The sequence below is a fragment of the Cajanus cajan genome, chromosome 2 (genome assembly GCF_000230855.2).
Source record: "Cajanus cajan strain Asha chromosome 2, NIPB_CcT2T_4, whole genome shotgun sequence".
NCBI lineage: Eukaryota > Viridiplantae > Streptophyta > Magnoliopsida > Fabales > Fabaceae > Cajanus > Cajanus cajan.
In genome coordinates this window covers 22,265,502-22,281,392 of record NC_138518.1, presented here as the reverse complement: position 1 = coordinate 22,281,392, position 15,891 = coordinate 22,265,502, and the positions used below count along the sequence as shown (strand labels likewise).

Sequence of the window (15,891 nt, the reverse complement as noted above, 5' to 3'; positions counted from 1 at the left end):
GGTTACTTGTATTAATGGGTAAAGTTCCTTTGTTAGGTTTCTGATTTTAGACAAATCTACACACATAATGATGGTGGGAACATGTGTTTTACTGACAACATTTATGAGTTTTATGTATGGCTATCATTTTTCATGTATTTGCCTTATATATGAATGAAAAACAAGCAGAATGGTATGGTTGTCCAGCAAATACGAAATTGCTCTATTCCCTAACCTTTCCTCTTCTCTGTTTTATGGTTTTGTATGATTTTCATGGTTTATGTTTCCGCTGCCCATTGCATGTCTTAACAGTGGTATCAGAGCATTGTTCTTATAGGCTATGGGTCTGGAAAAAATTGAGAGGAGAGATTAAACACTTGTGAGTGAGTGATAAAATGGCTTCGGGGAACAATGATGTATTTGTTGTCCCTCAATTTTCTGGGGAAAACTATCACATATGGATTGTCAAAATGAGATCATGTTTGAAGTCTTTTGGCTTATGGGAGTATGTAGATCAAGATAAGGAAGTTCCACCATTGAGGGCTAATCCTACCATAGCTCAAATGGAGCAACATGAGGAGGAGACTTTGAAGAAGGAAAAAACTGTCTCATGTTTACATTCAGCTTTGACAGATGATGTTTTTACAAGCATTATGCATTTGGAAACAACAAAACAAATATGGGATGAGCTGAACGAACGATATGCCGGTGATGAACGGGTGAGATCCATCAAACTATTGACTCTTAAAAGAGAGTTTGAAATGCTGAAAATGAAGGAAAGTGAATCAGTCAAGGAGTACACTTCAAAGTTGTCTCACTTGGTGAACCAAATGAGATTGTATGGTAAGGTGGTCCATGACCACAAGGTAGTCGAAAAAATGCTGATCAGTCTACCCGGAAAATTTGAAGCCAAAGTTGCTGCCATTGAAGAGTCATGTGATCTTAAGAAACTAACCATTTCTGAAATGGTTAGTAAATTGCAAGCTCATGAGCAAAGATTCTCTATGAGAATGGATGATGTAACTGAAGGTACATTTCAAGCAAGGCACAAGGGAAAGCAAGATGGTCAGAAAAATCAAAAGAAGCATAATTATAAAGTTGTCGGTGACCAAAAGGGGAAAACTAAGATGGATGGGAGTAGTGAATCTGCAGCAAACAATCATTGTCCTCCTTGTTCTACATGCAAAAGAACAAACCACTTATCAAAAGATTGTTAGTATAAGGGGAAGCCTCAAATCCAATGTAACATTTGTAAGAAGTGGGGACATAGAGAGAGGTATTGCAGACTCAGGCAAAACCAATCTCAACCACAACATGCACATCAAGTTAACTTCACCGATCAGAAACTCCAAGATGAAGAACACTTGTTTATGACTACTCAAACAAGTAGTTCAGGTTCAAATGATGTATAGTATGTTGATAGTGGGTGCACAAACCACATGGCAAGGGACTCAAGTCTCTTTACTACTTTGGATAGGGTTGTCCAAACCAAAGTTAAGCTTGGAAATGGAGATATTGTACAAGCTGAAGGAAGAGGTATAGTTTCTGTTCACACTAGCAAAGGTCCTAAATTTATTCATGATGTTTTATTTATTCCTGATTTGGATCAGAATTTGCTAAGTGTTGCCCAACTAATGAACAAAGGATATTCTCTTTCATTTAAAAATAATGGCTGTATCATATTGGATTCAAATGATTCGGAAGTTATTAAGGTTGAAATGTGCGATAATATCTTTCCAATCAGTTTGAATCAAGTGAATGAATCAGCTCTTGTTTCCAAACATGATGATTCTGTTTTATGGCACAAAAGATATGGTCACTTTAATATGGGTGCTTTGATATTTTTGCAAATTCATGATATGGTGAAAGACATGTCTATGATGGGTATTATTGATGATTTATGTGATGCTTGTCAATTGGGAAAAATGCATAGAAAGTCTTTTTCATCAACAAATTTCATACGAGCAAAGGAAAAATTGGAGCTTATTCACACTGATTTGTGTGGTCCAATGAGTGTTCCTTCTCTTAGCCAAAGCAAATATTTTCTTCTATTTATTGATGATTTGACAAGAATGACATGGGTGTATTTTTTATCAAGTAAAACTCAAACTTGTGATGTCTTTAAAAAGTTTAGAGCCATGGTGGAGTCTCAAAGTGGCTGCAAAATTAAAATATTGAGATCTGACAATGGGAAGGAGTATACATCTAATGAGTTTAATGCATTTTGTGAAGATATGGACATTTTTCATCAATTGACAGTAAGTTATACTCCTGAAAAAAATGGAGTTTCTAAGAGAAAAAATAGAACAGTTATGGAGATGGCAAGATGCTTAATTGCTGAAAAGAAATTGCCTAAATGTTTTTGGGCTGAAGCTGTTTACACAGCTGTGTATCTTTTGAATAGGCTACCAACAAGAGCTGTTCAAGAGAAAACACCAATTGAAGCTTGGAATGAAGTGAAGTCCACTGCCAAACACCTGAATATTTTTGGATCTATTTGTTATACTCATGTTGCAGCAGCAAAAAGATCCAAATTAGATAACAAAGCTGAAATAGGGATTTTCTTAGGCTATGCTACAAACTCCAAAGGTTACCGGGTGTACAATATGAGGTCAAAACAGATTGTGATTAGCAGGGATATTTAAATTGATGAGAATGCATACTGGAATTGGGAAAACAATGAAGTTCAAAAGAACACAAAAACAGAACAGTTGACAACCAATTTCAACTCGGAGCAAGCTGCAAATGAGAATAAAAATCAGATTGCTAAATCTGATTCTCCTGTGCTAAAATCCAAGTCTTTGGCTGAAATTTATGAAAAATGCAATTTTGTTGTAAGTGAGCCTTCTTGTTTTGAAGAGGCTTCAATGCATGAAGAATGGAAAGATGCAATGAAGGAGGAGCTGGCCATGATTAACAAAAATGGCACTTGGGAACTTACTTCAAAGCCCAAGGACAAACATGTGATTGGCGTCAAATGGGTTTATAGAACAAAATTAAATCCAGATGGTTCCATCCATAAGCACAAAGCAAGGCTTGTTGTGAATGGGTATTCTCAAATGGCTGGAATTGATTATGGTGATACATTTGCGCTGGTTGCTAGGCATGAAACAATTAGATTAATTGTTGCATTAACGGCTCAATATGGATGGAAAATATTTTACTTGGATGTTAAATCTGCTTTTTTAAATGGAGTATTGCAAAAAGAAATATATGTTGAACAACCTGATGGTTTTATTGTTGCAGGTCATGAAGAAAAAGTTTATAGGTTTCAAAAGCCTTGTATGGGCTGAAACAGGCTCCAAGAGCTTGGTACAACAGAATTGATTCTCATTTTCTGCAAAATAATTTCAGGAGGAGCCAAAATGAGCCTACTCTTTATGTGAAGGGTTGTGGCAATGGAAAGAAAATTGTGGTTTCACTTTATGTTGATGATTTGTTGATTACAGGTGATGATATTGATGAAACTGAAGAATTTAAAAACAGCATGTTGCAGGTTTTTGAAATGACAGATCTTAGAGTGATGAGGTATTTTTTGGGGATGGAAGTGCATCAGTTTGATGATAGAATTTTTCTCTCACAGAAAAAGTATGCAAATGACTTGCTGAAAAAATTCAAATAGGAGAATTGTAATCCTGTTTTAACTCCGCTTGCTGTTAATGAAAAGCTCTCCAAGGCTGATGGTGATGCAAAAGAAGATGTGACTCAATATAGAAGTTTGGTTGGTAGTCTTCTTTATTTGACTACAACCAGACCAGATTTGATGTTCTGTAGTAGTTTACTTTCAAGGTTCATGCATTCATCAAGTTTAACACAGGTTGGTGTAGGCAAAAGAATGTTGAGATACTTGAAAGGTACTACTGATTTTTGCATTTGGTATAGCAAAAGTTATGGAAAGGTTGAAGGTTTTGTTGGTAGTTATTGGGCTGGATCTATTGATGACTGTAAGAGCACAATAGGATATGTTTTTTCACTTGGTAGTGGAGTATTTTCATGGAACTCTAAGAAGCAAGACGTGGTTTCTCAATCCTCTGTCGAGGCTGAATGTAGCTACAGCAGCAGCCTCAAATCAAGCTACATGGGCCAGGAAAGTCTTGACAGATTTGAGTCATGTGCAAATGGAACCTACTGTGCTATGGTCTGATAACAAGTCAGTCATTTCAATTGCTAAAAATCCAATTCAACATGGAAGAACCAAGCATATCAATGTCAAATTTCATGTTATAAGGGAAGTTGAGAAGAATGGAGATGTTCAGTTGATGAGTTACAGGTCGAGGAGCAATTGGTAGACATACTCACTAAGGCCCTTCCAAGTGCTAAGTTTAATGAGCTAAGAAGCAAGCTGGGAGTCCTTAAGAAAAGTTTTAAGGAGGAGTGTTAATGTAGTAAAACTTTTCTTTTATTTTTTACTGCTATAATTAATTATGGTTGCTTGTATTAGTGGGTAAAGTTCTACTGTAATTATGTTTGCTTAGTCCAGTAGATAATATCTTGCTAGGTTTCTGATTTTAGGCAAATCTACACACTTAATGATGGTGGGAACTGTAGACACCCAATTTCGTCCGGGGGGCACACAAACAAAGAAATGGACCTCCATTACGAAGGGAAGGGGCTTCCGAAGTAGGCAAACAACAAGACAAGACATCAGAAAGCCTAAAGGCCAAATAAGGCGGTTTCAGTAGCCCGGAACGGACCGTTCCAAAATCGGAACGGGTCGTTCCAAAAACTCAGAACGGGCTGTTCCACAATCGGAACGGGCCGTTCTGAACCCCGGAACGGGCCGTTCCAATATAAGAACGGGCCATTCCAACGTAACTGAAATCAACTAAATATTTTGGGTGGAACGGGCAGTTCCAATTCCAGAATGGGTCGTTCCAAACAAGGCAAATATGGAACGGGCCGTTCTGGAAAAGGAAAATTTGTGTTACTTTCTACTCTGGAACGGGCCGTTCCGTTTTCAGAACGGGCCGTTCCAGGTACGAAATTTACACATAATAATTGGGCCAGAACGGGCCGTTCCGAAACCGGAATAGGCCATTCTGGCCCACTGCTGATCCCTATAAATTGAAGTCTTGGGCACAGTTCTCAAGGCGGCCAGAGAAATTTCGAATAAGACTCCTTTGAGCACGAAAATTCTCTATCTCTCTCCCTTCTATTATATTTTTTTGAGATTTGTGTCGCATATCTATATTCTCTCTCCCTCCTATTGTATTTCTTGAGATTTGTGAGGCATACTTTAGTGTTAAAGGTCGCCAAAAAGCACCTTTTCCATATTTGAAGATTCAATAAAGTTTGTTCAAGAGGTATTTCAGCTAATCTTATTCTCTTCCTTTTATTTCTTATCTTTATCTCTTTTTTTTCGTTATAATAAACGTCATAATGTAGATATTTTAGGGTTAATCGCTTAATTTATATTTTAAGCATGATTTATATTTTAAGCATGTAAATAAATATTAATAAAGGGGATTTAATATTTAATTTATTAATTCTTATAATGTTAACTTCATCATAGGGTACCAATTGAGGGCGTTGTAGGGGTGCTTAATACCTTCCCTACACGTAACCGACCCCCGAACCCAATTCTGGTTATCAAGGCCATAGTTGGATCTTTAAAAAACCTTTTCTTTTTCCAATGTTTTGAGTAAAATATTGGTGGCGACTCCATGAACCTATTTTCAAAAACCATTAATTAAGGATTAGTCTGGTGTCCGAGCATTCCTTAATTAATGAGACTTTTAAAAGGATGTCTAAACCATACGTCGCGAGATCGGAAATTTTCGGGTTGCGACAGATGGCGACTCCACTGGGGAAGTTTAAAGAGGGTCAGGCCCATTTAATTGATGAAGTTAATAAAATAAAAATAATAATTTAAATATTTTTCCCCTTTACTTTATTTGTTTTATTTGTTTGGCTTTAATATATGTTTGTTTGTTTAAATTATACATCTGTTTGAATTAACAACTGCACACAAACCATAGCACACAACAGTTCCCCCTACACCCGGGGGCATGAGGGTATTAAACATAGGGAGTGGTTGACGTACGACCGGCCCAAGTTTGGCCTTGGAGCCTGTGAGCCTTGTCGGAAATCACACTCAAGGTGATAACCGGTTACTCTAGCCTGAAATACTGCGACAGACCTTAGAGTTTGCCAGGTGATGGTGACAGAGATACTGGGTCCCTATAATGGGGGCACCTTGGGGACCTTAAGACCAAAGTAAGGATGATTAGAACCGCCCTATACAATGCACTTTTCTTAACAGGGACCACAGACCATGGATTTATACGCGACTGCTTGTGGATTGTATGAACACATGTTTGTTGCATTTTGTTTATTCAAACCATTCATTTATTTTTATAGTTCCCCTAAGGTAAAGAAAAACACAAAATAAAAAAAATAAAAATGCATTATCATGCGAGAGAAAACCTAGTGTGAAAATAAAATCTGTGAGAATCATACATCCCTTTTTTTTAAATAAAAAAAAGGGGGGCATCATGCATTTTCCAAAATAAAAAAATAATAATAAAAAAAATATAAAAGAGAGAGTAAAGAGGAGGGACATGCATACTACATACATTCCTATGATCACAAGGAGATTTCTCACAAAGACTGATGAACTCCAATTAGTGTGACCTTTGTTACATCGTAAAAAATTACGAAAAGGGACACTTTGATCTCATGTTCAAAGGAGTGGCTACCAAGTCTTTGTTGAGAAACCTCCTTCATGCATTATCATTTAAATAAGCTTAATAGGAAATTATCTTACCCTTAAAGGTGGCTTTTCAACATTCCGTACTCACACGAGCTCAAAAGATAAAAGCTATGGAAGACCTAGAGGAGAGAAATCGTGCCCTCAATGAGGAGCTCGGACAGCTCAAGGAACAAATGGCTAGAATGCTTGAGGCCATGAACAAATTGCAGCACGACAATAGTACTAGCAATGTTGGTAACGCTTCCAAAGATCATCTGAACGACTTGGAAGAAAGACTGAGAGTTGTGGAAGGCCACAGTTTTGATGTTCAAGAGGCTGCAGACATGTGCTTGGTGCAAGACATCCAATTCCCCGCCAAGTTCAAAATCCCTGACTTCCAAAAGTACACTGGAGCCAGTTGTCCAAAAGGACATCTAACAATGTACTGTAGGAAGATGGCAGCCTACGTGGATAATGAAAAGCTCCTGATACATTGTTTTCAGGAAAGCCTTTCAGATATCGCTCTCAATTGGTACATGTAGCTAGATGGAGGGAGGACCCAAACATGGAAACAGTTAGCCGATGCTTTTCTTCGTCGATACAAGTATAACATCGACCTAATTCCTGATAGGTCTGATTTACAAAGCTTGAGCAAGAAGGGCGATGAGTCCTTCAAAACCTATGCACAGAGATGGAGAGAATTGGCTGCGCAAATAGAGCCTTCATTATCTGACAAGGAGATGGTGACAATGTTCATCAACTCTTTAAGTGGACCCTATTATGACAAGATGATAGGGAACACGTCGACCCTTTTTGCCGACATAGTCACTATAGGTGAAAGGGTTGAGCAAGGCTTAAAAAGCAGGAAGATAGGGAAGGCTCCGACGAGTTATGACCCTAGGAAGATCTATGAAAAGAAGAGGGAAGAAGGGGTCCACGCCGTCATCTTTACTCCAAAAAGTCAAGTCACACCACAGGCAAAGCCTAGAGACGACAAGGTAGTAGACAAAATCCCCATCACATACACAGAGCTACTACCCCAACTCCTAGAGGCTTCAATGATAGTCTGACTTCCTCCAACGAAGAAGATGGACCCCCCTTACCCGCCATGGTACAAACCTGAGGAAAGGTGTGACTATCACTCTAACTCTACGGGGCACTCCGTGGAGCGATGCAAGGCCCTACAATTCCGCGTGCAAGGACTTATAGACGCTGGGTAGTTGAAATTTGATACCAACACACCTAACATCGACAAGCACCCACTGCACAAGCATGATGAGGAATGACCTTGGAGTATAAGATTGAAAAATTACTAGAGTAGGGGACTCTCTTTTTTTTCAAAAAAAAAATAATAAATAAATAAATAAATTTAAATTCATGCTCAAAACTCATGACTTTCGCCCATGGTCACAAGTTCAAAATAAGGGCTTGTATAAGTTTTTACATTTATCAATAAGATATGTCATTCCTACAAATCTCTATTTCATTCCCTTTTCCCTTTTATCACTAAAATCTAAAACAATCATAGTGCCCAAATACCAAAAAAAAAAAAAAAAAAAAAACAGACATGACTAAGGATAATAAAATTAATCAAAGCTTTGAACATCTACGACACATCATCTAAGTCTATGGAGATCACTTCCTCGAAGCATAAAAGGATAAGAAAATGATAAAATGCAAAATCATGAGATTCTTATTGCACAAGAAGAGTCTTACAAAAACATCGACTCAATTTGGTTGACAGAGGAAGCACAAATCTCGGTCCATGAAGGAACTCTCAACACCTGTAGGCCAGGGCAACATCTTTCTCCTTGATGTACGGACGGGGGCAGTGTTAATCACCAAAGGCACTAGTCCTCCCAAATGTAGACGGTAGGAGGTTTTGTCAAAGCGAAAAAGTCACTTGCAAAATACCACTGGGATGAAAAACCGCAAAGGGGTCCTAGGCAAAAAAAAAAAAAAAAAAGATCAAAAGTTCCCGCTAGGATATGTCCTAGGCAAAAATTAGGGATCTAAAAAGATTAAAAATAGCAAGTGACGATTTTTCAAAAGGCGGCTTGAATACTCCTGTAAAAGGCCAAAACTTTTTGAAGACTCTGCCCCAGACTCAGATATGTAGTCCAAGACAATTAGAAGAATGATTATAATAATTATCCAAAGAAATGTTTGTTTAAAAACTTAAACACTGACTTACCTCAACCACATATCCATTCTAAATCATCCGTTTTTCCTTTCTGTCTTATCCCATCCTAATGACATATATTGTTGATGGTTGTCAAAATTTGAACATGTCCAAAAAAATGAAAATGACCCGCTGGGATGAAAACCCGCAAAGGGCATCCTAGGCAAAAATTAGGGTGAAAAAAAATAGGAGAGCAAAAATAACCCGCTAGGATACATCCTAAGCAAAAGTTAGGGTGTCTAAACAAAAAGAAGAAAAGAGAGAGCCCCAAGACGGTTCAACACATCAAACGGCCAATACAACTAAATGTTGTGCATCAAGCAAAGTAATTTATTCGTGAGAAGGAGAAAGGGGAAGCCACCTTCTAAAAAACTAAAATCAACATGCATTGCATGCATCCAAAAACATTTCACACACTTAGAAAGCTTTCTTTATCCATGGGGGATTATTCAAAAATAAATAAATAAATCTTGCATAAATAAGCATTTAACATTTCTGCATCCCAACAAGAAAAGCCAAGCACAAATTCCAATTGACAACATTTGAACAAAACACAAAAGTAGCCCAACTCAGAGGCATCACGACACACCTCCTGCCCAACATCCTTGGGGCAATATCTACCACAATTCAAGCAAACCAATGAGGGCATGGACAGTTTCCTCAAAATACAACAAAGGTCTGGAGAGACTGTACTCGCACCCCAATCCGGTATACGACAAAGCCGTGAGGGAAAGGTCTGGAGAGACTGTACTCGCATCCCAATCCGGTATACGACAAAGCCGTGAGGGAAAGGTTTGGAGAGACTGTACTCGCATCCCAATCCGGTATACGACAAAGCCGTGAGGGAAAGGTCTGGAGAGACTGTACTCGCTTCCCAATCCGGTATACGACAAAGCCATGAGGGAAAGGTCTGGAGAGACTGTACTCGCATCCCAATCCGGTATACGACAAAGCCGTGAGGGAAAGGTCTGGAGAGACTGTACTCCCATCCCAATCCGGTATACGAAAAAGCCGTGAGGGAAAGGTCTGGAGAGACTGTACTCGCATCCCAATTCGGTATACGACAAAGCCGTGAGGGAAAGGTCTGGAGAGACTGTACTCGCATCCCAATCCGGTATACGACAAAGCCGTGAGAGAAAGGTCTGGAGAGACTGTACTCGCATTCCAATCCGGTATACGACAAAGCCGTGAGGGAAACGTCTGGAGAGATTGTACTCGCATCCCAATTCGGTATACGACAAAGCCGTGAGGGAAAGGTCTGGAGAGACTGTAGTCATCTCCCAATCCGGTATACGACAAAGCCGTGAGGGAAGCTGAGCTACGAAAATACTCCCTCTTCAACAAGCTACAAATAAAAGAACGCACTATCACAAGAGACGCAATGGAGCATCTACTTGAAGATCGAAGATCAGGTGTACAGTTTGTTAGCCTTGTTACCCAATAGAGTATGCAACCAACACTCAACTACTCTAAAGGGCGAGGACACGAGCAAATACACTTATCCAAGAGAAGGAACGTAGAAGCGCCAACACCAAAGAGACGAGGAGGAGACTCGGACGAAATGTCTACGTCTTTACTTGCCTTTGGAAAAGCAACACATAGCTACTCCAAAGGACAAGTAAAGAGGGGCAGCTGTAGACACCCAATTTCATCTGGGGGGCACACAAACAAAGAAATGGACCTCCATTACGAAGGGAAGGGGCTTCCGAAGTAGGCAAACAACAAGACAAGACATCAGAAGGCCTAAAGGCCAAATAAGGCGGTTTCAGTAGCTCGGAACGGACCGTTCCAAAATCGGAACGGGTCGTTCCAAAAACTCAGAACGGGCCGTTCCACAATCGGAACGGGCCGTTCTGAACCCCGGAACGGGCCGTTCCAATATAAGAACGGGTCGTTCCAACGTAACTGAAATCAACTAAATATTTTGGGTGGAACGGCCAGTTCCAATTCCAGAACGGGCCGTTCCAAACAAGGCAAATATGGAACGGGCCGTTCTGGAAAAGGAAAATTTGTGTTACTTTCTACTCTGGAACGGGCCGTTCCGTTTTCAGAACGGGCCGTTCCAGGGTACGAAATTTACACATAATAATTGGGCCAGAACGGGCCGTTTCGAAACCAGAATAGGCCGTTCTGGCCTACTGCTGATCCCTATAAATTGAAGTCTTGGGCACAGTTCTCAAGGCGGCCAGAGAAATTTCGAATAAGACTCCTTTGAGCACGAAAATTCTCTATCTCTCTCCCTTCTATTATATTTTTTTGAGATTTGTGTCGCATCTCTATATTCTCTCTCCCTCCTATTGTATTTCTTGAGATTTGTGAGGCATACTTTAGTGTTAAAGGTCGCCAAAAAGCACCTTTTCCATATTTGAAGATTCAATAAAGCTTGTTCAAGAGGTATTTCAGCTAATCTTATTCTCTTCCTTTTATTTCTTATCTTTATCTCTTTTTTTTCGTTATAATAAACGTCATAATGTAGATATTTTAGGGTTAATCGCTTAATTTATATTTTAAGCATGATTTATATTTTAAGCATGTAAATAAATATTAATAAAGGGGATTTAATATTTAATTTATTAATTCTTATAATGTTAACTTCATCATAGGGTACCAATTGAGGGCGTTGTAAGGGTGCTTAATACCTTCCTTTCACGTAATCGACCCCCGAACCCAATTCTGGTTATCAAGGCCATAGTTGGATCTTTAAAAAACCTTTTCTTTTTCCAATGTTTTGAGTAAAATATTGGTGGCGACTCCATTAACCTATTTTCAAAAACCATTAATTAAGGATTAGTCTGGTGTCCGAGCATTCCTTAATTAATGAGACTTTTAAAAGGATGTCTAAACCATACGTCGCGAGATCGGAAATTTTCGGGTTGCGACAGGAACATGTGTTTTACTGGCAGTATTTATGAATGAAAAACAAGCAGAAAGGTATAGTTGTCCAACAAATACGAAATTGCTCTGTTCCCTAACCTTTCCTCTTCTTTGTTTTATGGTTTTGTATGGGTTTCATGGTTTATGTTTTCGCTGCCCGTTGCATGTCTTAATAGGCACAACCAAGTGAGATAAAAGTTAATTAGTTAGCTGTTTTACCTAGTTTTATCATTTATATATTAAAATAATATTTTATGCACTATATTTTACGAATATAAATTAGTCTTTCATTATTAATTTTAAAATATTATATAAATGATATTTATGGTAAAAGAAAATTAAGTTGGTTAAGTAGATAACTTTTTTTTTGGTTAAATGAGTGGATGCAAGAAATAGAGTGAGCTTGTGACGTTGTGTCCCTTTTTTATTTATACCAAAAGGTATTTTTTGACCTATTTATTGTCTTTGATGCCAAAGAACAAAGAAAAACGGAAAAACTAAACCTTAACAAAACCTACTTTTCATATATTTAGCCAAGAGAATACTCCGTAGATGCTACAACGGCTTGTTTGCAAACTAAGGCCTTTACATTAAAACTAGCAGTAACTATTTAATATGATAACTGCAAATATCATCGACCTTTCCATAACTTTCTACTTAGTAGGAAAGAAAAGTGTACCGTACTGATATTGAATGTCGATCTCATCAACAATAATAGCTTTAACTGAGCTTAACCATGAAGACTGTCGATTTACTATACTATATTCGTTATTTAATAACAAGGAAAATATAAGCAGAGATCGGCGAGGTTATGCTGACATGGCCAAAGAGTTACAAAGGAGAAGTTATAGATTGGCAAAACAATGCTGATGTGTTCAAGAAGTTATTCAATAAAACTGCAAACCCAGCAGTTATGGGAACATTTAACTTAACTGACCTCAGTTTAGGTAGGATGATATATAGGAATATTTGGAAGAGACATGCAACTAACTTGATCGTCGGAGTCCCTTTTGCAGGTACATCTAAGGCTCGGAGAGATCGGAAATCACCCCTGAAAGGACAGAAAGAAGAGACGAACTTATAGGAATAGCTAACTTGATATGCTGACTTGATTCTGGTAAGTACATTTGGCGCTAGAAGAAAGGCCTGGTAAAATTTCTCCTCTGATTAACGTATGGTCTCAACTTGGAGTCAAGCTCATCGTTCAACATCTGCTGTTCAACACAACATGTCCAATGTGGAAGACAACACCACTTTACGACGATTGCTTGAACAAGTAGAGTTGATGCGACAGCAATACATAACTTCATTAGAAGCCATGCACAACCAACATGAAACCGATTTACGAGAGTTGCGTGCTGAGAACGCCACTCTTCAAAATCAATGGCAACAACATCGACCACCACCAAATCAAACCAGCCACGCTCCTCCCACAGCCGAAGAATATCATTCTTCATCAGACCCCACTTATCTTTCGGAATCCACCCCCACTCATCGCTCTCAACACACCCATGCAATGCATGATCAAAATAAAACTCTTCGACATCCTTTTGTTGATGGCATAATGGAAGTTCCTCTCCCTACAAGTTGGAAAGCGTTGAACATTGAGAGATACGACGACACTATCGATCCAGACGAGCACATTGATGCGTATGTTACACAAATCAACTTGTACACTAACAATGATGCCATAATGTGCAAAGTTTTTCCTACTTCATTGAAATGGGCTGCTCTTAGTTGGTACACTCAACTGCCACCAAAATCGGTAGACAACTTAGACACATTAATCCGTCACTTCTCAGCCCAATATGCCACTAGCCGACCTCATCATATTACCTCGGCCGCGCTATCCAACTTGCGACAACAAGACAATGAGTCCCTACGACATTTCATGGAATGCTTCACCGGAGTTTCCATAAAAATTCGTAACCTCAACCCTGAACTCGCATTGCACTCTATGCTTATGGCTTTGAAGCCAGGCCCTTTCGTCGACAGTCTTTTCCGACATCAACCTTTGAACATGGATGAACTTAGTGCACGGGCGGCCGGTTATATTCAAATGGAGGAACACACAAAATTCCGCAACCAAGTCCGAGATGGTGTCTCGATGAGAGGTGACAACATCGGAAGAGTAGGCCAAGGACAAATGCTGACTTGAAAATGAAAAAAGCCCCGTCAAACACGAGGTCCAAGGTATGACTTTTATACGCCTCTAAATACTCCTCGAGTGAATATCCTGGAAGAGGCTAACCATGCAGATCTTATATCTCTACCACCATCGGCACACAATTCAACCAATGCTGATAAGAGCAAACACTATCGATACCATATAAATTATGGGCATAAGACAGAGGAATGTTGGACTCTTAAAGACTGAATTGAAGAATTAATCCAGGCAGGGCAACTTGGACAGTTCGTACAACGTAACTCAAACCATAGAGGTGGGTTTAGAGGCCGAGGTAAAGGACGTGGTCGCCACTCACATTATCAGTCCCGATTCATGCAGAATACTTACAATCCATCAAATCGACGTGAGGAGATCAAGCCAAATACTAACAATGCCGAGCAACAACGGACAGATAAAACCCTGGATGGCAACAATATCTGAGGTGTGATCAACACTATTGCTAGGGGTTTTGCAGGTGGGGGAAGTTCCAACTCCGCCAGAAAATGAAACTTACGTAACATCCTTAATATCAATAATCTTAGCAGTTTGACACCCCAACTTGCAGTCCATAACCCCCCGATTGTTTTTGATGATGGCGACTATGAAGGAATAAGCCTCAATCAAGATGATCCAATGGTCATCTCGGTAGAAGTTGCCAATTGGGAAGTCCAAAAAACTCTAATTGATCAAGGAAGTTTTGCCGATGTTCTATATTGGCCAACCTTTCTCAAGCTGGACATCCCGCATGACTTGATCCAACCATACTCTGAGCCATTAGTTGGCTTCTCAGGTGAGCGAGTTCGTACTCGTGGATTCATTGAATTATTAACCACTTTTGGTGTAGACCCCTAAAATTGTCCGGGTCGGAAATAAGACTCGAAGACTCTCGAAGACCGAAGGAAAGTCAGCCAGAAGGACTCCTGGAAGACCCTAGGATGATTATCTGTAGGTTTAGAGGTCTTAGAGTAGCTTAAAATAAGGATGTGGGAGAATTGAAGCTCAATACGGCCTCCTGGAAGTTCAGTACGGCCGTACTGAACAATTTGCACTACAATACGGCCGTACTGAACCCAATACGGCCATACTGAAGTTTTTGAACTTCAGTGCGGCCGTACTGAAACCAATACGGCCGTACTGAAGTTTTTGAAACTTCAGTACGGCCGTACTGAATTCAATACGACCGTACTGTAGTTCAAATCTTCAGTACGGGCCGTATTGATGTCAGAGGCCGTACTGCGCCTCACCCCTATAAATAAGACGTCATTTGGACGTCATTCCACACTTTTTCCAGACTTCTGGACCCTCTTGCTGAGTATTCTGGGGTTTTTGAGCAGTGTTCTGCCCTAGAATTCTCTCCGAGAGCCGATCCGACGAAGTTCTTGAGTTCTGAGCATTTAGCTTGAGAATTCGAACTAGTCGAAGGGAAATCTTTTTGATTTCCATAGTAAAGATTAATTTTTAGGGAAGGAGCGAGCGAGCGTGTAGTGGGAGGGAGCGCCAAAAAGCCTCCTAACATTTGAATATATATAAAAGCACGCTTCAAAGGTTTCTTCTTCAAAATCCTTCCTTTTACTGCTTTCTGATTGTTGCATCGCATGTTTAATTTATTCATCATGTAGATATCTTATTTATAGCCGTTTATAATAAATAGGGGTAATTTAGTAATTTTACATTGTTATTTATGAAATAATCCGTCATAGGGAACCCGAAAGGGGCGTTGTGGGGTGCTAACACCTTCCTCACACGTAACCGACTCCCTTACCCGACTCTGGTTGTAATGGCCAAAGTTGATTTGTGAAATCAATTGCCTTATCCCTTTTTCCAATGTTTTGAGTAAAACATTGGTGGCGACTCCAAGAACCCTACTACTTTGCGAAAACCACTAATCCATGGAGGGTCCCGCTTGGGATTAACATGGATTGGTGAATCATTTAATAAAATTGTTAGTTCGATGAGGTCTCAGTTTGAGAATAAGTCGTTCTAACAATCCACCACTTT

At 39.4% G+C, this 15,891-nt stretch overlaps 1 protein-coding gene across 1 annotated transcript; it reads left to right on the top strand.

The window, feature by feature from the left end:
- Positions 1-374: 374 nt before the first annotated feature.
- On the top strand, positions 375-1,196 carry LOC145954830 (uncharacterized). The gene has a single exon (XM_083069517.1). It carries the CDS (start codon positions 375-377, stop codon positions 1,194-1,196), a length of 822 nt encoding a protein of 273 aa, XP_082925643.1.
- The last annotated feature ends 14,695 nt before the right edge of the window (positions 1,197-15,891 follow it).

Excerpts from the sequence above, each read along its gene's own strand:
- LOC145954830 (XM_083069517.1), top strand. The coding sequence starts at position 375 with ATGGCTTCGGGGAACAATGATGTATTTGTTGTCCCTCAATTTTCTGGG.